This window comes from Puma concolor, chromosome A2 (genome assembly GCF_028749965.1).
Source record: "Puma concolor isolate L17-30 chromosome A2, mPumCon1.1.hap2, whole genome shotgun sequence".
NCBI lineage: Eukaryota > Metazoa > Chordata > Mammalia > Carnivora > Felidae > Puma > Puma concolor.
Genome location: NC_141668.1, coordinates 157610805 through 157632414, shown reverse-complemented (window position 1 = coordinate 157632414; position 21610 = coordinate 157610805). Strand labels below are relative to the sequence as shown.

Below are 21610 nucleotides of genomic sequence, written 5' to 3'. Positions count from 1 at the left end.
TAATTTGTTGGGGGCGGCGGCGACGGGGAGCGGCCGTCAAAAGACGGCACAGACGCCGCCTCTGCACACCTGTTGGCTCTCTCAGCTTTACCCGTACTCGAAGTCACCTGTGATCACTCCGGGAGCGGTCCGTGGAGCTGAGGGAGGCCGAGGCGAATTGGCGCCAGCGCGCCTGCGCGCGTACGGTGGCCGGAAGGGACCAGAGGTGTCTCTGCCGGGTGACAGTCGCGAGCCCCACCCTTTCCCCACGTGGCTGCGAAGACCGGGTGAGAAGCTGAGGCTGCGGAGTCCCTTTGCGCGGGGAGGGGAGTGGGCGCCCCCGGGTCGGGCTGGTGACTGTGGCGCCGCCCTCGCGGACCTGGTTTTGGGGAATGACCCTTACAATGACTCTTACAGCTGCCGGGGGACAAAATTCTCCATTTCCCTGGCCTCTGCTTTCTTTTCATTCATTTATTCATTCATTCATAACCTATGTACTGAGTGCCTGCTGCGTGGTGGTGAACAAAGTTGACTGGACCCCAGTTCTCCTGGAGGTTAAATTTGAGGAAATGCCTCGACAGTAAATGCAAATGAAATAAATGAACCATGTAGCTCCAGGTAGATACAGTATTAAAATAAAAGGATGATGCAGTAGGAGAAAGGGGGCTGCTTTAACCAGAGTGGTTATGAAGAGGGTCCCTTTGGTAGCTGGGAAAGATGAGAAAAAGGTGGGAAAGTGCGGGTGGAAAGGTGTAGGTAAGAGACCTATAAAATCCACGTAGACAAAGGGCTGGTAAGGAGACTGGATTTTGTTCTGAGAAGGTTGGGATGCCACCGCAGGATTTTGAGCAATGAGGTCTCTTTGTGATTTCAAGTTTCTGTCTGGCACTAAGTGGAGAATAGAAGTGCAGTGTGGCAGGGAGGAAGCTGCAGACTGTGCCTGAACCAGGGTGGGTGTGTCCAGGTGGAGGAAGATGAGGAGTCATTAGAGTCCCTGCTGTGTCAGAGCGGTGTTTTCTTGATGAGCAGAACCCTGACTTAGAAAGGAAAACTGGGTGTCAGTTGGGCCTTGCTAACTCCCTTTCTTTTCATACCTTGGACCCATGAAGGGAGCTGGTAATGCTGTTTCCCCCCTTTCTTAGTGTGACCTGTTCCCAGGTGGCTCCCAGATGACCATTCCTAGGCACCGTCTTTCTCATGAGCTCCAGATCTGCACTTTCATTCTGCCCCCTAGCCCTGTGCCTGACCTGGGGGACTCCTGCAGGACTCACCCTAGAGGTGGTCCCAGAGCTAGACATTGATCTCCCCAGCTCAGGGAGCTCAGGACTGGGTAGGGGGAAGTTCATGGGGCAGGGGAGACAAGGTCAGAGAGCACATACAGGTCCTAAGTGGTCAGGGGAGGCTCCCAGGATGAGGCAGCCTGGAAGAGCTAGCAGAAACTCCTCAGAGAACCCAGGTGGAAGGAAGGTATTCATGAAGCAAGGTGGCATGATGGCCAGACCTTTTACTGCTTGTGTGATCTCTGGCAGGTTCTTCCCCTCTCTAAGCTTCAGATTCCTCATCTGTAAAGTAGGCGTAATGGCATTTGCCTTTAGGATTGTGCCTCTGTGACAGAGTGGCCACTCACTGTTGGCCTACTCGGGTCTGAAGCGTGCCTAGGGTGGTGGAGTCAGGAACAGAGTCCCTCCAACAGCCACAGCTGGGAAGTTCTTGCCCCTTGGAGCTGGTCAGGAACACTCCTCACGCACATACCAGCCCAGGTGTTTCACTGAGAAACTATTGAAACAGAAAATCTTCACTTTTTTCCTTCACCTTTGACCTGGAAAATCCTTAGCAGTCCCTAAACAGGCTCCTTGTTCTTCTGGGCCAGAAAGGGGTGGGGGTGGGGGGGCGGCTATCTGCAAGGGAGCAAGGTGAAGTGTTTGATGCCCTTATGCCTCGCCCCCCTCTAAGTAAACTGGTCTAATTACCTCTAAGCAACAAAGGAAAGGAACAATAGCTAATGTTTACTGAGCTCTTACTCTGTGCCAAACCCTATTCTAAGCACTTTATGGAATTAACTGACTGAGTTTGCATTGCAGCCCTATGAAGTAGATTCTCTTTGTTTATCCCTATGTTACATAGGAGAGAGTTGACTTGACCAACAGTGAAGTTAAGTGGAAGGCCTGGGATTCAAGTCACCCCGGCTGGCCCCAGAGCCCGTCCTCCTCCTCCCCAAAACATCTGCACAAACACAGATGGAATATTCACATCCTGTGCCACCTCCACAAAGAGAAACATGGGCTTGAATGGCCTGTTTCCCACATGGCCCAAATTTGCACTCGAATTTTTGTCACATTCCCCTACTGCTGTCCTAGAACTCCCTGTGCCTTTGTTCCCCTAACGTTTTCTGTGATGTTCAAATTCTATAACAGACCTGGGACCAGAAACAAAAAAATTGTTTTGGAAGACAATATTAGGGCAATTGAGAAAGTTGATCATGGAGCGTATATTAGCAAATAGTATTGTATCACTGTTAAACTTCCTGTGTTAAATTTTCGTTGTGCATTGAACATGTAAGAGCGTCCTTTTCTTTGGAGATTCATGCTGATGTCTTTAGGAGGGAAGAGTCTGATGCCAGGAGCATATTCTCGCATGGTATGTGTGTATGCAGGAACATACAGTGTCTCCAAAAGAGATTAACTTGGCCAAATGTTAACAACTGGTAAAGTTAGAATGGAACAGGTGTTCTTTGTACTATTCTTGCCACTTTACTATAAATTTTTAAAATGATGTATTTTAACGGAAAGTAGTACGTCAATAAATGAGGTAGATAGAGTAAAACAAGCAAAATGAAAGGAGTTGTTAACCCCAGGTGGGCTCTGGGCCTGAGGCCTGTTTCCCCCTTTGTTAAAACGAGAGGGTGGTTAATATTAGGTGTTAAACCACTTGTACCCCAAAGACCTCCTTGTTGAGATCATAATCTGTTTTTACTTAGGGTTCTGTCTTACTTGACTCCGTGATTTACCACTAGTCTCGCAGAGGAAAAGATATTGCCCAGGGTTGCTGGGTCATCCAGCTGTTGATACAATCCTCTGGCTTTCAGCCTTTGCCTGTGCCGGGTTTCATTTGCTTTTGTTTTTAAACAGTACTTTTTTTTTTTTTTAATGTTTATTATTTTGTGAGAGAGAAAGAGCGCAAGCTGGGGGAAGGGCAGAGAGAGAAGAGAGTCCCAAGCAGGCTCTGTACTATCAGCGCAGAGCCCAAGGTGGAGCTCGATCTCACAGAAATAAGGAGCCGAAATCAGGAGTCAGATGCTTGACCAACTGAGCCAATCAGGCGCTCCCAAATAGTACTTTTTAAATTGATCTGTTACTTACATACCATGATATCCACCCATTTTAAGTGTACAATTTAGGGGCACCTGGCTGGTTCAGTTGGAGGACCATGCAACTCTTGATCTCAGGGTTGTGAGTTTGAGCCCCACGTTGGGTGTAGAGATTACTTAAATAAATAAATCTTTAAAAATAAATAAATAAATAAATAAATAAATAAATAAATAAATAGTAAAGTGTACGATTTAGTGATTTCAAGTATATTCATAAAGTTGTGTAACCATCACCACTGTCTAATTGTAGAACATTTCATTACCCCCAAAGGAGACCCTGTACTCATTAGCAGTCACTGTCCATCCCCCTTCCCCCGCCCCTACAACCACTGGTCTGTTTTCTGTTCCTATGGATTTGCCTGTTCTGGACATTTCATATAAATGGAATCACACACTATGTGTGTGGACCTGTGTCTGGCCTCTTTCACTTAGCATGGTGTTTTCAAGGTTCTTCCACGTTGTAGTGTGTGTCAGTGCTTCCTTCCTTTTTATGGCCGAGTAATATTCCATTGTTCAGACATAACTACATTCTGTTTGTCCATTCACTTGCTGATGGACGCCCCGTCCTTTTCATGGCTGTCATGATTTATTTGTTGACAACACCAGGTGTTTGTCCTGTAGTTTAAGTTACCCCCCTCCTGAATGGTGATTTTTGCAGACCCACATCACCATAGTATTGGTTGACGTGTCCCTCTGACCTTGATTTCCTACAAACTGTTCATTAGCTCTAGATCCTTGCCTGTCCAGTATGATAGCCACGAGTCACAGATGGATGTTACATTAAAATGAATTACAATTGAAGTTAAAACATACACAGTGCCTCAGTCACACTAGCTACGTTTCAGCTGCTGGAACTCACATGGATGGCACAGATATAGAATATTCCATCATCACAGAAAGTTCCATTGTATGCATGGTCATATTGGGTTTGAGTTTTTGGCAAGATACCTTCATAGGTGCTTTTCATTCTTGTCCACGGGCAGTGGTGATGGGTTTCTCTTCTGGTGATGTGAAATCACACAGTGGACCCAGGTACTACCCACTCGTTGTCAGGTTCCTTATCAGTTTCGCTCCTCGCAGTTTTGCAGCCTGTGTGGATGGTTGTCTAAATCTGTCTTGTGGATAATTAGTTGGAGTTCATCTACAAAGCAGAACTTTTCCTCATCCTCTCTTTCTAACCTGGTAATTATATGAGGGACATAGGATAAATGTTGGATTCTTTATTTGCTGGTTTTCAACAGAACGAGCAGGGTGTGTTTTAGTACTATTATGAATGCACAGATTTTGATTTTGATATCAAAATACTGTTTTTTATTTTGTTTTCTTTTACTGCTCACCTGTCACATCTTTGGCCCATTGATGACTCTTAGGGTTTGCTCCCAAGTCCTTTGACGTGACCCTGTCTGTTTTTAGAAGCTTCCTTGCTTTCTGGTCTGACAAGATGTTCCTGGCTCGTCTCCTCTGGCCTGTTTTCTTCTCAGTCCTAGAATCAGCCATTCCTCCAGGAGCCCTGTCTTCTTTGGTGGGAAATGGGACTAAGGGACCACAGTTGGTGTTCAGGGTGTTCACTTCCTCAGGGTGTTATTTCCTCAAGGTATTTTCAGTTGATATCACTAGAAAATTGGTTCCTATTGCCTAAGAGAAAATACATCATGAGTTCGTATTAATAATTCCAGTCCGAATTTAGTTCTAAGTGTCTTTTTTTACCTTTTTGTTTGTTCTGTTTTGTTTTGTTTTAAGTAGGCTCCATGCCCAGCGTGTAGCCCAGTGTGGGACTTGAACTCATGACCCTGACATCAAGACCTGAACTGAGATCAAGAGTTGGACACTTAATCGACTGAGCCACCCAGGCATCCCTATTTTTTGGATTTTTTAATGTTAGAATCTTTTTTCTTTTAGGCTAGTTCCTAATGACATAAGTATTATGACTCACTTGCCATATCCACATTAGCTTCTGAATAGCATTACTAATATCATTTTTGATAACGTGATTTCTGAAAACTGTTGAAGATTTTCTTTTGTAAATTTTTCTTTTCTATACTTATTGTACATCCCAGTAAGAACATATGGTTCTATCACTGCATTAGTGATAGATGTGCAATATGCATCGTAATATGTAAAAAAAAAATAAATTATATAAAATATTAATAAAATAAAATAATAAAACAAATTAAAATAATAATAAAATTAATAAACATATTAAAAATATATAAAATATTTAAAAATTTTTAATGTTTATTTATTTTTGAGAGAGAGAGACAGACAGAATGCAAGTGGGGAGGGACAGAGAGAGAGGGAGACACAGAATCCAAAGCAGGCTCCAGGCTCTGAGCGTAGAGGCCGATGCAGGGCTCGAAGTCATGAAACCACAAAATCATGACCTGAGCCAAAGTCAGACACTTAACTGAGCTACCCAGGTGCCCCAATCACTGCATTTTTTTAAGTTTATTTATTTATTTATTTATGTTTGAGAGAGAGAGGGAAGGAGGGAGGGGCAGAGAGAGAGGGAGACAGAGAATTCCGAGCAGGCTCTGCACTGTCAGCATAGAGCTCAATGTAGGGCTCAAACTCAGGAACTGTGAGATCATGCTCTGAACCAAAATAAAAAAGTGGGACACTTAACTGACTGAGCCACCCACATGCCCCCATCACTGCATTTTAAACTCCATGTAGATAAACGGTTAGATTCATGGTTTTCATTTTATTCTTGATTTTTAGGAATTGCTTTCATTTTTATTTTGGTTCATATTGATTTATTTATTTTCCTAAGCATGTAAAGCATTTACATGAGTTCTAAATTTAAACCAATGAAATAAGGTACATTCGGAGAAAATAATCCAGCTTCTAGTCTTAGTCTTGCCCACATCACCCTCTTCCCTACCTCCCCTTTTGGGAAACTATTTCTATTAGTTTTTGATTTAGTGTTCCATTTTACTTATTACTATTAATTTTTATTTTGAAGCTTTTATTGGTATAATAGCGTACCATTATAAGTAAGTTGTTTTATTATATAGTTACATTATGGAATACCTAGTTATATAATGAAGTATCATATAGCTATAACATTACATATTACGATGCATATTGCACATCACAGATAACACAGGTTACGTATAATATAGTATTATAATCATATATTATTTCTTTATGATGGTGTAATAACACATAATGTTGTTAAGGTTATTTTATCCTTTCTTTGTTGTTTACTGTAAGGACACATATTAATGTCTCCCCTTTCTTAGATAAAATGTAAACTACCTGCCCTCTTCTGCACTTTTCTTTAATGTTTATTTTTGAGAGAGAGAGAGACAGTGCAAGTGGGGAAGAACAGAGAGAGGGAGACACAGAATCCGAAGCAGGCTTCAGGCTCTGAGCTGTCAGCACAGAACCCGACATGGGGGTCGAACCCATGAACTGCGAGATCATGACCTGAGCCCAAGTCGGCCGCTTAACTGACTGAGCCACCCAAGCACCCCTGCACCTTTTTTTTTTTCAAGAGAGAGAGAGAGCACAAGCACACACAAACAAGCAAGGGAGGGGCAGAAAGAGAGAGGAAGAGAGAGAATCCCAAGGAGGCTCTGCACTGTCAGTGCAGAGCCCTATGTGGGGCTCAATCTCATGAACCGTGAGATGTTGACCTGAGCCAAAATCAAGAATCCAATGCTTGACTGACTGAGCCACCCAGGCATCCCTCTTCTGTACTTTTAGAAGCTCTGCACATGGTGGGGTATCAGCCTTTTCTGTGATCCAGGTTGTAAGAATTTTTCCTGGTGGGTCCTGGACTCTGGCCCCTGGTTCCCTAAATGATAGCCAGGCTCTCAGTTGTCCTCTCACCCTCAATGAAACTTTCTTCCTCTCTTGACTTCTCAGTTTGGGAGTGTCTATCAGGCGGGCACCTGCCACTCCATGCACAGGAGATGAAGATGGCCTCCAAGCGCATCACCCAGGAGACCTTCGATGCAGCCGTTCGTGAAAACATTGAAGAGTTCGACATGGGACCAGAGGAGGCAGTAAAAGAAGCTGTGGAACAATTTGAATCGCAAGGTAGGGCAGCATGGCTCTGTCCCAGCGCTAGTCTGGCTCTTTGCCCGATAGTCACCTCCAGTCCACAGCTCTTAACATACAGGAGTGATGTCCTACCGTGGCTCTGTCTTGCCTGTGTGGCAGCCCTGGACCTGTCCCTTCTCTGCACTCTGCCCCGGATAGGCTGGCGGTCTTCTCCCACTTGACTCTCGCCCTCCCTCTACTTGCCTTGACCCCACCCAGACATCTACAGGGCTGAATCCTTCAAAGTGGGTTTCATTTTAATTGAAATCGAACCCATCGATTTCAGGCTTCTCGTGACCACCTCTCAGGAAACAGGGCCACCTGCCTCCCTGCCCACCTGCATTCTGGCTTGAGTTCATGGGGACAGAAAGGGGTATTGTCATACCTGTTGTCACACAGGGGACCTGTTGTCCCCTGGCCACAGCAGGGACCTCCCCTGCCCCACAGCGGTCCATGGCTGGGGATGGAGAGTCATCTGATAGTGGCAGAGGCAGGGAGCTGGGAATGAGTACCCCACCGTACCGCTCCTGATCTCCAGTCCTGGTCCCTGTTGGCCAAGCCCAGTCAGATACCAGAGGGCAAGGGAACCCAGGGTCCAACGTCTGTGTCCTGGGCACAGAGTGGGGTATAGACACTGGACAGCGACTAGAGGAGTACCCAGAAGTGTTCTGTGCAATGGGGCCTTCCTTGGTGGTGCCAGGGTGGGTGAGGACACAATGGGAGGATGCAGGGTAAGGAGCAATGGGAGCCCCAAGGGATAAGTCTGTGAGGTCTTCTCCCATCTCCATTCACCAGGTAGAATGTGTCCCTCACTGCAGTGTGGCCTGCAGCCTCACTACTGCTCTGCTCCCATTGGTTGGAGAGGGTCAAAGGGCAAAGACCACCCCCTTGCCACATCGTTATACCCCTGTATGGATGTGGCTACTGGGTCCTGGTGCAGAGGGTTTGGGGTGGGGAGCTGGGTAGACCCCCAAAGGTCTTCAGAGTGGGGTGGTCCCTGAAGAAGAGACATGAGGTATGTTCCAGCAGGCCTATCGGGATGATGGCTGTCACTTGTTTCCTGATTCCCCCACCCCCCACAGGGGTGGATCTGAGCAACATTGTAAAGCTGGCACCCAAAGTCTCTGCAGATGGACCCCAGGAGCCTACACATGACATCCTCCAGGTAGGAAGGGGTGGCCCATGTGGACAAGGCTGGCCTTACACATGTGGTTCCACCTTTTAACGGTCTGTTAGGGATACCTTTTCATTGGTTACCAGACGGCAGATGCAGGCTCTGAAGGGCAGGCACCCAGCATGTACACGCAAGCCTGAGCTGTAGCCAGGGCTCCTGAGTTAACATTTGAGGGCCTTTTGGGGCTGGACGGTGTTCATGGTAGTCCCTGGTGTTGGGAGCTTTGGGGGATAAGGAGCCATGGAGGAGTCTCTTGGGAGGAGCCTCCCAACCACTGAGTTTGCTCAGAGACGGACAGGAATTGCAGGAAGAGAATGGGACCCTAGTAAGACTGTCACCTATTAAGCACTGACTGTTCACCAGCACATTACAGCCTGCCCTCTTAGCACTAAAACTGGCCTGCGAGGTAGGTGGTCCCTGACTTACTGATGGGGAAACAGAGACCCAGAGCCTGTCCTCACTCTCCAGCACCCAAGCAAGGAAGGTAAAGTTCACAGAAGTTAAATGCTTTCCTTAAGATCATCCATCAAACACTGATAAAACAGCTCTTGATAAAACAGCAAAAGGCTCTGGTGTTTATTGAAAACTGACTATGGAATCAGTTCTGTGCAAGGTGCTTTCTTTGTGCTATATCAAGTTATTTTCCCAAAGACCCAAGGTTGAGATTATTATCCTTATTTATACCCACAGATGGGTACTGCAAAGAGGAAAAAAATGATTTACCTGACAACAAGAGAGTGTAGTGATAAAAGAGGAAGTTAGAAGACACAGCCCTGGGTGTGAACCCAGCTCTGCCCAAGGCAAGGTATTTACTTCTCCCTGCCCCAGCTTCCTCACCATCTCCTGCCTCACAGAGGTTTTGAGAAAATTCTCATTGTTGTTTTGACTTATTTGCTAGTAAGGATGAATATATTTTAAAATAAGCTTGCTGTCTTGGCCATTTTTTTATTGGGCTGTTCATCGTGTTCTTATTGATTTGTAGATGCCCTTTACATATGAACCATCTTAGTCACAATAGTCTTTAGTAATCACTGAGTATTTCTTAAGTGCTCAGCATTGTGCTAAATTCTTTTTTTTTTTAATTTTTTTTTTAATCTTTATTTATTTTGAGAGAGAGACTGAGTGTGAGCAGGGGAGGAGCTGAGGGGAGGGAGACACAGAATCAGAAGCAGGCTCCAGGCCCTGAGCTGTTAGCACAGAGCCCAACGCAGGGCTCGAACTCACGAACCCTGAGATCATGACCTGAGCCAAAGTCGGACGCTTAAACAACTGAGTCACCCAGATGCCCCTGTGGTAAAGTCTTAAAACATATTATTTCAATCTGTTGTTAGTCCATTTTGCTGATCAGGAATCTGAGGCTTCCCAAAGATAACTGACTCAACTGTGATCATAGCCAGTGAGGGACAGAGCTGGGACTCAGACCCAGGTCCCTCTTCCAGTCAAGCTGGGAACAGCTCTGATGTTTTTACCAGCAGTATAGGAAACTCCATTTATTTACAACCTTTGCTCTTTTACTCCTCTTAATTTGACTTTAAAATTTTTATTTTTCATTATTGAAGAAGAATGTGAACGTATCTGGCATAAAAGATTTAAGTAGTAGTCAAGCATTTATAGCAAAATCTGAAAGTCCCTGTCATATCTCTCCCATCAACCCCTTCTCTCCCTTTCCATGTGGGAGGCACCACACACATTGGGTTTCATATCCTCCCAGCCTTATTCTCACCTTGAAGTTGAACGACCCCCTTCTCATGCCACAGCACCGTTGACCTCAGTTGTTGTGGCTCCCATGTGTGAAAAAGGCTTATCTGTAGAAGGAGAAAAATTCAACTCCGTGATGCCTTTTGAAAGGAATCTACCAGAGTCATGAAACTTGTTGCCCACAGACTTGTAGAAACAAAACCAAGAAGTCCTGGAACTCTCTGAGTACAAATGAGCCAGACCGGTTTGATTTTATTATTTTACTATTTTTTTAATTAAAAAAAAAATTTTTTTTTATGTTTATTTATTTTTGAGGTGGGGGGAGGGGCAGAGAGAGAGAGGGAGACACAGAATCCAAAGCAGACTCCAGGCTCTGAGCTGTCAGCACAGAGCCCGATGCAGAGCTCGAACTCACCAACCATGAGATCATGACCTTAGCTGAAGTCGGATGCTTAACTAACAATGCCACCCAGGCACCCTGGACTGGTTTTATATGTGAGGAGTTTCAGAATAAAGGCCATCAGTCATAGAGAGAAGGACCCCAGGGTGGAGGACAAAACCCCTATCACAATGCCGAGTTGTCACAGGTGGAGCACAGTTGGCTCTGCCACCTTCACGTTAGCCACTGTCCTTTCCTCAGCCATCAGCAGGGTCACAGCACCTAGGGACCGTGAAGACCACCAGCCAGCTCAGAGACTCGCCTTCCTGATGTGACCCAGGACAGGAAGAGATTCCCCATAAATTGAATGGTTACTAGGATGCCAATTTTGGTCATTTTCTTTTTCTGTCTTACCTTACTAAACCCAGAGTATGAGAACTCCAGCACTATGCATCCTCAATGGCACTTGTGGCCCAGCTTTTCAAGTTTCTTGCAGGGTTCCTGCTAAAATGCTACATTCCCTGTCTTGGGTTTATGGTAAAATATATATAACACAAATTCACCATCTTAGCCATTTCTAAGCATATGGTTCAGCAACATTAAGTATAGTCACATTGATGTGCAGCCATCCCCACCATCCATTTCCAGGACTTTCTTGGATTCTCAGACTGAAACTGTCCCCACTAAACACGAACTCCCCACTCTCTCCTTCAGCCCCTGGCCATTCTACTTTCTGTCTCTATGACTGTGACTCCTCTAGGGACCTTCTGTAAGTAGAGTCACACAGTATTTATCCTTTTGGGTCCTGCTCATTTTCCTGAGCACAAGGTCCTCAGGGTTCATCCATGTTGTCACCTGGGTCAGAATTTTGTTCCTTTTTATGGCTAATAATATCCCATTGTGTGACTGGACTACCTTCTGTTTATCCATTCATCCATGGATGGAAATTTGGGTTGTGTCCACCTTTTGTCTACTGTAAGTAATGCTGCTGTAAACGTGGATATACAAATATCTCTTCAAGACTGCTTTCAGTCCTTGTGAGTATGTACTTGGAACTGGGATTGCTGGATCATATGGTAATTCTCTATTTAATTTTTTGAGGAACTTCTAGGCCATTTTCCACAATGGGTGCAGCAATTCACATTCCCACCAGCAACACACAAGGGCTCCATTCCTCCACATCCTCACTAGCGCTTGTTATTTTCTGGCTCTGTGTGTGTGTGTATGTGTGTGTGTGTGTGTTTATTGTAGCCATCTTGTAATGGATATGAGGGTATCTCATTGTGTCTTTGATTTGCATTTCCCTATTGACTGGTTATGTGGAACATCTTTTCACATGGCGATTGGCCACCAGCGTATCCTCTTTGGTAAATGTCTATTCAAGTCACATTCTCTGCTTCTAGTCCATTAATATTCCATGTCATTGAAACATATGCTCAGGTAACTCTACAAATCTAGCTCAGTGAGGGTTGTCCATTGGGCATCCTAGCCTTTCAGGGCAGTTGTGGCTAAATCAAAGCCCTTTGGGTTGGGTTGATGGTTATCTGTAGAACTGCCTTCCCTGGGGCCAGGGGCCAGTGATTTCCTGAGCTCCAGGAGGCTTGGGCTCATCTTAGACTCATTGCTGAGACAGGTGTGGAGGTGATGGAGTTAAATGGTGGCTAGACTTGTATGCTCTTTTTTGTTTAGTTTATATGTGAGAGAGAGAGAGAGACGGAGTGCAAGTGGGGGAGGGGCAGAGAGAGAGGGAGACACAGAATCTGAAGCAGGTTCCAGACTTGGAGCTGTCAGCACAGAGCCCAATAGAGGGCTCGAACTCACAAATCATGAGATCATGACCTCAGCCAAAGTCAGACGCTTAACTGACTGAGCCACCCAGGTGCCCCTGTATACTCTTTTCAAATTGTTTTCTCTTGTTATTACTTTTTCCCCCAAGGGCTTTGTGTTGAATTGGGGTAAATCAACAGTATGTCTGGTGTGGTTTCATTTGGCAGATATATATCTGTGGAGTGAATGGGAGAGACAAACAGGAGACATCTGGTATCGGCAGGTCTGGCAAAGGTAGCTTTCACCTTCCTTGGAGAGCTGGCCACTGGAGGGTGCGTTAGTTACAGTTGCATGATAGGCAGCCCCAAACAGCAGCCGTTTTATGTTCCTTATGATTCAGCTGGGTTGACTGAGCTCAGCCAGATGGTTCTTCTGCCGGTCTCTCTTGGACCCTCTTGCAATGGCAGCTGGGGCTAGAATGTTTAATTTGTCAGCATTCATGTGTGTGGCTCCTTGGAGGGACGCTGAGATAGCTGGGTCTGTCCTTCTCTATGTGGCCTCTAACACTGAAAGCTCCTAAAAGCACAAGGTGGAAGCTGCCACAGCTGGACTGAATTTCCACCACAGCCCTAGATCCCAGAAGAGGGAAGCGCGCGGGGGTGCGACACTCACCGTGGAACCTCTTCGGGCTGAGCTGACACTGAGGCTTCTCCCGTGTCCTCTAGGCCCTGGATGATCTACAGGAGTCCGTGGCCCACTCTCGCCCCCAGGAAGTGTCAGCGCATCTTGCCCGCTTTTTTGAGCAGTGCAAGCAGCACAAACCTTGCCGCTTCCTGGCAGCCCAGAAAGGGGCCTACCCCATCCTTCTCGCTGCCTGGAAGCTTGCTGTAGTGAGTGACCAGGGCCTCCTGCTCCAGGCCCTCAATGCCGTGTCGGTCCTGACCGAAGGCCAGCCCGATCTCCTAGACACCCAGGGCTTGCAGTTGCTGGTGACCACACTGGCCCAGAATGCCGATGCAGCCGATCTGACCTGTTCTGGGATCCGCTGTGTGTGCCATGCCTGCCTGAAGCACGAGCAGAATCGGCAGAGCCTGGTGAAGGCCGGTGTGCTGCCCCTGCTGACCGGTGCCATCACCCGGCATGGTCACTGCGCCGATGTGGTCAAGGAGGCCTGCTGGGCCCTCCGAGTCATGACCTTCGATGATGACATCCGTGTGCCCTTTGGCCGTGCCCACGACCATGCCAAGATGATTGTGCAGGAGAATGGAGGCTTGAAGGTGCTCATTGAGGCCGCCAAAGGTAAGAGCAGGTGTGAAAGAGAGAGTTGGGTTTTAAGATTACTTCAGGCTGGCCCCAGAAGATTACTTCTGCTTACCTCTTTTGGCTTACCCTCACCCACACGGCAGCCTTAGTGGAACAGTGTACCTACTCTTGGTTGCTGCTCTTGGGGAGTTCCAGACCAGTGCTCGTTGGCCAGGACCAAATTTTGTGCCCATTTCTGGAGCCATTTGGGAAGGGGTTTGGCTCTGTCCACTCACACAGAGTGGAGAAGGGAGGGCTTCCCAAGGGGACAAATGAGGGTGTTTCCCAAAGATGGTCCCCAGCAGAGGTTTACACTTTGGTTCATACTTAGCCACAAATTCTTAGGCATGTACATGTTCTTGACTAGGGTGATTGTGGCGAGCCAGCCACAGGAGGTCACAGTGCTAATGTTCAGACCCTAAATTCCCTGCCTCTTTCCACTGTACCCACCAGAAAAGGCCTGACTGGTTTGATGCATAGAAGATGCTAGAAGAATGAATTCTTCCCAGCCTGCCTGTGGCTCTGGCTCTATGGCTAGGCTTGTGTGTTTGACTCTGGCCCTGTCTTCTGGAGAGACAGGCTTGCCTCAGTTTCTTCTCCACACCTCCGGAGAGGGTGAAAACAGGTTCTGACTATCTGCAAAGTCCGGCTGCTTTTCTGAGGGGTAGTTTACATCTTTCTTGTTTATCAACAGGAATTCATACCAGTCAGGGTTCTACCAGAGAAGCAGAACTAGTGGGATATGTTTGTGTATGTATATGTATATTTATTTCAAGGAATTGGCCCATGTGGCTGTGGGGCTGCTGAGTCTGAAATCCATGGAGCAGGCTTGAGAGGAGCCAACACCACAGTCCTCCAACGAGTTTCTTCCTCTTCAGGAATACCTTAGTTTCCCTCTAAGGCCTTCGGCTGACTGGACAAGGCCCACCCAGACCATCAGGGGTCATCTTGAAGTCGGCCGTTCATAGATGTCACCACATCTAGAGATACCTCTACTCAGATTAGTGTTCATGCCATTGCTGGGTGCTGCACCCTATCCCGGGGTGGGGGTGGGGGGCATACCAACTGACTGTCACAGAGCTCTGTATAAATTATGGCTATCCGCCACCCCCCCATGTGGGCCTCAGTGCAGGCAGGCGTCTCCTCCCTCGTGCCTCTGAACTTAGTCTTCGGCATCTGTGTTCAATTTTGCCTGGGTCAACTCTATCCATATGTCCCTCTACAGTTTCTGGGTTTCCCGTTGCACTTAGAAAGGTCATTCCCACCCCAAGAACATAAAAATAGCCTTGGATGTTTTATTATAGCACTATTATGGTTTTCTTTTTTTAGTTGAGATCATCAGTTGGTCTGGAATTTATCTGGGACACGGTGTGGGGGAGGGCGTGTTCCTGTGTCTTCTCCTGTGGCCAGCAGGGGGCACTGCAGGTTTGGGCAGCCCTGGTGTCCACCGGAGCGCTCCTGTTACTGGTGGCCACCCTGCCTGGCAGAAGGGCCCAGCTTCCCAGGTTGAGCAGGATTTGTATCAGGACCGCCGGCTCCTGGCTCCAAGCTGGGACTGGTCCTCTCCCATGTGCTTCACCCCCCAGTGGTTCCTCTTCTTCGCCCTCCACAGCATTCTCTGACAACCCCAGTGTCCTGAGTGAGCTCTGCAGCACCCTATCCCGCCTGGCTGTCCGCAACGAATTCTGCCAGGAGGTCGTCGACCTTGGGGGCCTCGGTGTCCTGGTGGCCCTCCTGGCCAACTGCAGCGACCACCAGGTGGGCCTCCAGAGCCGTCTTAGGGTGTGACGCCCCCTCATTTGGGTTTCGATTTGTCATTTCTCTTGATGCCAAGGGAGGGTTCCAGACTTCTCAGTGAACTCTGCCCCTCTGGGTCCCTGCCACCCAGACAAGCTTGAACCAGAACATGGTTGACCCCTGAAACAAAGTGCAGTTTTCACTTCTCATTGACCTGAGGGTAGGAAGTAAAGTTTTTGGGGAAAACAAATCCACCCACCCTCTCTTACTGTTCTCTAGCACCTTTGTATTTTCTGCCAGCAGGGGGAGGAATGCAAGTGGGTGTTGGCAGGGGCTGGCCCTTACCCTGGCTCAGGTGTGTGAAGCTTGAGTGAGGCAAATCCTTGGTGCCTCGGTTTCCCCATCTGTAAAATGGGGCAGGGACCCCTATTCATTATTCTTTCATTTAGCTGTCACATATCAACCCTCTGTGTACATGCCTGGCCTGTGGCAGCAACAGTCCTGTTGTCCCCAACCCCCGCTCATGATGTCACCCAGGCTCCTTCTGTGCAGGTGACAGAAAGCTGAATTTGACCCAGCTTAAGCAAATGAGGGGATGGATTTTGTTTGTACTTCTGCACTGCCGGGGGTGGGTGGAGGCTTGGTTTCCCTCCTACTGTTTTCTCTTTCTCTTTCATGGCTCTGCCCCTCACTGGGGAGGTCAGCAGTCCCAGCAGCATCTGGTCAGCTGTCCTCAGCTCAGGTTGGTTGGCACTCACCTGAGGACTCAGCTGTGGCCAGAGGACCCTGTGCTCTAATTCCTGGTCTGAGCCATATGTCCCCTCTGTGTGTGAGGGGTTTCAAAGTTGTCCAAATGCCTGGCCTGGACTTAAATGTAATTCACAGGGTCTACCCTGCTAAGCCTCCCCTGCCTTTTTTTTTTTTTAACCTTTTTTTTTTTTTTTAACATTTATTTACTTTTGAGAGATAGAACATGAGCAGGGGAAGGACAGAGAGAAAAGGAGACACAGAATCTGAAGCAGACTCCAGGCTCTGAGCTGTCAGCACAGAGCCGGACACGGGGCTTGAACCCATGAACATGAGATCATGACCTGAAGTCGACGCTTACCTGACTGAGCCACCCAGGTGCCCTGCTCCCTGCCTTTTTTATGCAGCAAGTAATAACCCTGCCATTACACGTTGCTTGCGTGCCCCAGGCTGGCCCCACCAATTGTTCAAATAGCAAAACAATCCTAGACCCTCCCTCAAGACCCCCTTCCCACCAACCAGCAACCAAGCCGTCAGCGTCTGGCATAGCACAGGAGGATGAGCTGGCCAGAGGTGACCCCCACATTGCCCTCCCTTTTAGGACCTTGTGAAGCAAGTGTTGAGTGCCCTGAGGGCCATCGCAGGCAATGATGATGTGAAGGATGCCATTGTTCGAGCTGGTGGGACAGAGTCCATCGTGGCTGTCATGACCCAGCACCTGGCCAGCCCCCAGGTACCTACCTCAGGCGGGACGCACACAAGGTGGGGCACAGTGGCTGTATCTGCATGGTGCTCCTTCCCATTTCCTCAAGCAGGGCTAGGGCTGGAGTGGGGCACACGAGAGGCCTGGGTTGAGACCTTCAGAGCGTGGTTGATGTTTTTATCCCTTGGTATCACTCTGGTTATTACTGATCTGGTATATACATGGGCTGGCAGCCATCTATCCAGGTGAAATTGCAGGGCACTCACCTGGGGGATTAACTATGGGGGCCCGCCAGGGCATCTGACTGTCTCAGCCATTCCCATGACGCCCACAGGTGTGCGAGCAGAGCTGTGCAGCCCTGTGCGTCCTGGCCCTGCGAAAGCCAGAGAACAGCCGGGTCATCATGGAGGGTGGCGGGGCCCTGGCTGCATTGCAGGCCATGAAGGCACACCCGCAAGAGGCCGGAGTGCAGGTGAGCCTGGGGATAGGAGGAGGGAGCAGGACTCAGGCCCTCCCTGTCCCTGTCCCTATCAAAGCCCAGTTCTCTCAAGGTCTCCACTTCTCAGCCCCCCGAGTCCTATATCTGTTTCCCAGTTCTGCCCACGGCTGTCTTCCTGTTCCTTTGCTGTTCCTGCAGTGATCTTTTCCTTTCCTAACAGTCCCTATAGAGGGATAGTTCGAGGAGCGGGAGATGGGAGGAGAGCAGGTGGGGATCTGCTGGAACTTTTGGAAAGCTCCTTGCTGACCATGGCCACTCCTTCATGTTCTGCATGCAGGACCCACTGTCCGTACCTTACTGGGAAGTCAGGGAAGCCGAGCAGTAGACAAGGCTGTGCGTGCCCCTGCCGGAGACCCACACACCTCCCTGTATCTGCCAGGACTGTCCCCACCTCCCCCACTCCCACCTCTTGCACCCTCCCAGCACAGGGGCCTCCTTGTTGGTCCTTAGACACACCAGGCTCTGTCCCACTCAGGGCCTTTCTGCCGATAGTGTCTCCTCTGGGACACTGTGCCCTTGGCTCGCTCATCACCTTGCCCACGCTTGATCACCCTGGCCAGACAGCCCCTCACACCTCCCTTCCTCATCTAGCCTCCCAATGGTGCGGTGCTTTGTGGCACCCACACATGGCAGAGGAGCAAGGCACAGATGTTGGCTGAATGGGTGATGATGTAATTGACAGGTGGACCCCGTGCACAACCCCCCTATTCCCACTGACTCTCTGCTGGCTCTTGCCAGCCTCAGGGGATCTTGCTCTGAGACAGAGGGTCCTACACCTGAGGGATCTGCCCCACCTGCCAAGTACTTGGCTGCCCCGAGCTTCAGTTTCCTCGCTTGGGAGATGGGGAAATCAGCCCTGCCTCCCGGGGCAGCTGAGAGGATGAAGTGGAGACATGAACCTAGCCTGATGAACCACAGCGTAGGTACCTGCTGTATGTTGGTTGTGGTCATCTTTGCCCCGTGTTATGGTGAGGGCCCCAAGGTCAGAGTAGACCCCATGCACCAGCTTACAGCCACTCACCTTCAGTTCTCCCTCCCAGAAACAGGCCTGCATGCTGATCCGTAACCTGGTGGCTCGAAGCCAGGCCTTTTCACAGCCCATCCTGGACCTGGGGGCTGAAGCACTCATCTTGCAGGCCCGTGCTGCCCACCGTGACTGTGAGGACGTGGCCAAAGCTGCCTTGCGGGACCTTGGCTGCCGCGTTGAGCTCCGGGAGCTGTGGACTGGCCAAAAGGGCAACCTGGCGCCATGACCCCAGGCTCAGTCTGGGCCGTGGCTCTGGATGAGTCATATGACTCAGGAATAGGGAGGAGGTCTGTGTCCTGCCACTCTACTCCCCGGATTCCTCCCCCACTCAGCAAGAGGTGTTTTCTGATGGGATCAGGTACCAGGCACCGGGCTAGGGTGTGAAGGGAGCATTGGTGAAGCATCTACACAGCAGAAAGCAGCTCCTGGGACCTGGTCTCTGTTCACCTCGTTCCCCTCACCAGCCAACAGCATTGGTGTTACTCATCCTGCCCTCTCACCCCCACCCCATGCCCCTTCCTACCAGAATGGCCTCCTTAGCATTGCCCAGGGGTGATGTGCTGATTGAAAGATTGAAATTTAGAAGCCTGCCGGCCAATCTCACAGCAGGGTGGGGCCCTGCTTCAGCTCCTACAAGTCTGTTTTCTCCCCTGCTGGTCTCTCACTTGTAATATGGGTTGCAGGTGCCTTGCTCTGCTGGACAGAGGGCGAGGACCAAGCTCTTCTGCCTCCAGGGGTCCCAGACCAGTCAGTACTGCCCAGTAATAAAAGATTGTTAGCTGAACAATGGAGGGATCTCTTCCATAGTGCCGTGGAGTATGGAGGCTGCATCCAGCTGCCTAAGAGAATGGGAGAGGAGCAGACATCTGGGGAGGCTGTGGGGTCACTAAGGAAAGCAAAGGAGTTTTTAGAACAGCCTGGGATATATGATCTGCTGTCACTCTCAGACAGTCTGCTGGGGCCATGGTTCACACTTAGGGTCTCTGGGCCCCAAGGCCACTATTTCTGAGTTTGTATCATTCAGTTCTGTGGCCTTGAGCTAGTGACGTAATCTCTCTCAGCCTTGAATGATCCTCTGTAAAATGGGGGGGCGAAAATAAAGGCTCCTCTCCGGGGGTTCGAGCAGTTAGGCACATGGGAGGTACCCAACTGTCTTAGCTTCACTACCTCAGTTACCCTAGAAGGACTGACCTGTATCCCCCTGCCTGGGGACTTGAGGTCATTGCTCTTTGGGTGGCTTCAGCAGCCTGCCTGCCTTTTTTGAGCCTCACATTCCCCATCTGTAGTATGGACATCACTGTAGCTGCCCCCAAATGCCCACCGCAACCCCCAGGTGTCCTGGGGGTCCCCAGGCAGCTGTGCCCAGCAAACCCCAGCTCTCCTCTGCCTTTCTACTTGGGGGTCATGTTGTGGTCATCTGGCAGCTTGTGCAGCCCAGGCAGGGTCAGGTAGCTTCAAGACCCCTGGTGGGCTCCGGGCGCTGTGCCTGACCTCTCTAGACCACACATTGGGAACCCCTCGCCTCTCTTGGAACGCTCAGCCTGTCGCTTGTCATTCGTCTCCCCTAGCTTGAGAAGGGCCTGAATTTGGTCCTTGATATTAACTCACACCCTTTCCTAGAAGCCTCCTGGTTTCCATGGCTGATGCAAATAGCTGGGGCAGGGGTGGCATCACCCTGGTCCTAACTCCCTATGTGGCCAGTTCTCCCCAACCATCGACTGGGAGGACCATGCCAGCTCAGGGAGGCTGACATGAACCTCAGACCCAATCACCTCATTCTGACTCCCCCACTGGGGACTCACCAAACACGTACAAGGATCTTGCATCCGCTCCAGGAACTGCTGTCCTGACTTGACTTCTGGGTGGGCCACCCATGTGACCTTGGGGCAGTCTTCAGGCCCTGTGAGCCTCATGCCTCATCTGTCTAATGGGAGGTGGGTGGTGCCAGCCTATTTCTGGGGAAGCCTGAGGCACCATTCCTATGGTTCCTGCCCCAGCTCTGCTCTCAATCTGCCCAAGGCTCCCCATTGCCATCCCCATAAAACCAACTGTTCTCCAGGCTCTGCCCACCTCCCAGCCTCATCTTCCCCATACTCCTTTTTAGTTGTCTTCCTAGCCACATCAGCCTCCCTACCTCTGGACCTTTGCACATGCTGTGCCTTGCATGGAGCACCTTTCCCCCAGCCCTCCTCATGGCCAGCTCCTTTCTGGCACTAGGTTCCAGCTCACATGTTGCCTCCATGGGGATACTGCTAGTTCCCCTTCACTGGCACACTCGTCCCGTCACCTTGTGTGCTCTGTCTCTGAGCTGTAAGCTTGTCTGAGGTCACCTTGCTTATGTGCTTTCCTGTTTGTCTGCTCCCTTCTGTCCGTGAGTTCCATGTGGGCAAGCTCCTATTTTCCTTCTTTTCTCCAACTTCCTGTGCATGTTTTTGAAAATACACCTAAGTAATAAGGGGGTGATTTGGAGGGAAGGCCTCTGCCCCCACAGCTCCAGTGTTCTCCCCTGGGCTCCTGGCCAGCCTTCCTCCAGCTGCAGGCTTCTTTGGGGAGGCATGGCTCTAGCTTATCAGCCCTTCACACCTTAGTCTGAGAAAATGGGCTTTGTCAGTGGGTGTGGCTCGGGGTCTGTTTGGACCCAGGGTGGGTAGGCATATCACTGAGGTTGGGTTCCAGGCTCTGCTCTGCCACCTGAGGTGAACCTCAACGTCCTCTCCTGAAAACGGGTTAAGTGTGTTGCTACACAGGGCCACGGCTCCCAGCAAGGCACACAGCCCCTCTCTAAGGAGTGCTTGCCATCCTTGTGGACTGACAGGGAAACCAGGGCTGAGGAGGAAACTACTGCAAAGGAGGAGCCGGTATACTCAGGCAATGACCCTACTGCTGTGTGCTCAGTATAGCTGAGCTGTGGCCCAGCCTCTCTGAGCCTCTGGAAGGCTGAGTGAAACTGCCTTGAAACCAGTTGGGTTTGGCTGTCAACGCTGCTACATTCAGCAGGTGTCCCTCCAGCCAGAGGAGGACCCAGGGTCCTGGGTTATAAACACATCTTTGAGAGGCAAGGCCTATGAACCCCATTTTCCAGATGAGAAATAGACTCCTTGGCATTTGAGGGGCCACAGTGGGATGAGAACCCAGCTTGGCCTGCCTCCACGCTCCTCCTCTTGCCCGCGTTGCTAACCTGACC

At 49.5% G+C, this 21610-nt stretch overlaps 2 protein-coding genes and 1 long non-coding RNA gene across 6 annotated transcripts in view; 1 reads left to right on the top strand and 2 right to left on the bottom strand.

The window, feature by feature from the left end:
- SUGP2 (SURP and G-patch domain containing 2) overlaps nucleotides 1-169 on the bottom strand; it is a 32013-nt gene extending 31844 nt beyond the window's left edge. The window contains exon 1 of the mRNA XM_086698515.1: nucleotides 70-169. The gene's annotated coding sequence lies outside the window, so the exon portion shown is untranslated. The remainder of the gene's footprint in view (nucleotides 1-69) is intronic.
- Nucleotides 133-19213, top strand: ARMC6 (armadillo repeat containing 6). 3 transcript variants are annotated; one of them, XM_086698520.1, is made up of 9 exons: nucleotides 152-266; nucleotides 5090-5223; nucleotides 7217-7390; nucleotides 8476-8558; nucleotides 13137-13710; nucleotides 15326-15471; nucleotides 16799-16930; nucleotides 17235-17372; nucleotides 18440-19213. In XM_086698520.1, the coding sequence occupies exons 3-9, from the start codon at nucleotides 7264-7266 to the stop codon at nucleotides 18650-18652; spliced, it is 1413 nt and encodes a 470-aa protein (XP_086554646.1). In that variant the 5' UTR covers nucleotides 152-266; nucleotides 5090-5223; nucleotides 7217-7263; the 3' UTR covers nucleotides 18653-19213. The 3 variants fall into 3 exon arrangements, with proteins under 3 accessions (XP_086554645.1, XP_086554646.1, XP_086554647.1); XM_086698519.1 differs by lacking the exon at nucleotides 5090-5223 and having other exon boundaries at nucleotides 133-266; XM_086698521.1 differs by lacking the exons at nucleotides 152-266; nucleotides 5090-5223 and having other exon boundaries at nucleotides 7299-7390; nucleotides 8423-8558.
- LOC147583646 (uncharacterized) lies at nucleotides 3689-18560 on the bottom strand. 2 transcript variants are annotated; one of them, XR_015248447.1, is made up of 4 exons: nucleotides 18421-18560; nucleotides 17167-17273; nucleotides 10291-17020; nucleotides 3689-4981 (listed from the first exon to the last, which is right to left on the bottom strand). It is a non-coding gene; the product is annotated as an uncharacterized LOC147583646 (long non-coding RNA). The 2 variants fall into 2 exon arrangements; XR_015248446.1 differs by having other exon boundaries at nucleotides 4541-4981; nucleotides 10291-10372.
- Nucleotides 19214-21610: the final 2397 nt, after the last annotated feature.

Coding starts and splice junctions, on each gene's coding strand:
- ARMC6 (XM_086698519.1), top strand. CDS start 7,264: ATGAAGATGGCCTCCAAGCGCATCACCCAGGAGACCTTCGATGCAGCC. Junction 16,931..17,234: donor AGCACCTGGCCAGCCCCCAG/GTACCTACCTCA, acceptor TGACGCCCACAG/GTGTGCGAGCAGAGCTGTGC. Junction 17,373..18,439: donor CGCAAGAGGCCGGAGTGCAG/GTGAGCCTGGGG, acceptor TCTCCCTCCCAG/AAACAGGCCTGCATGCTGAT.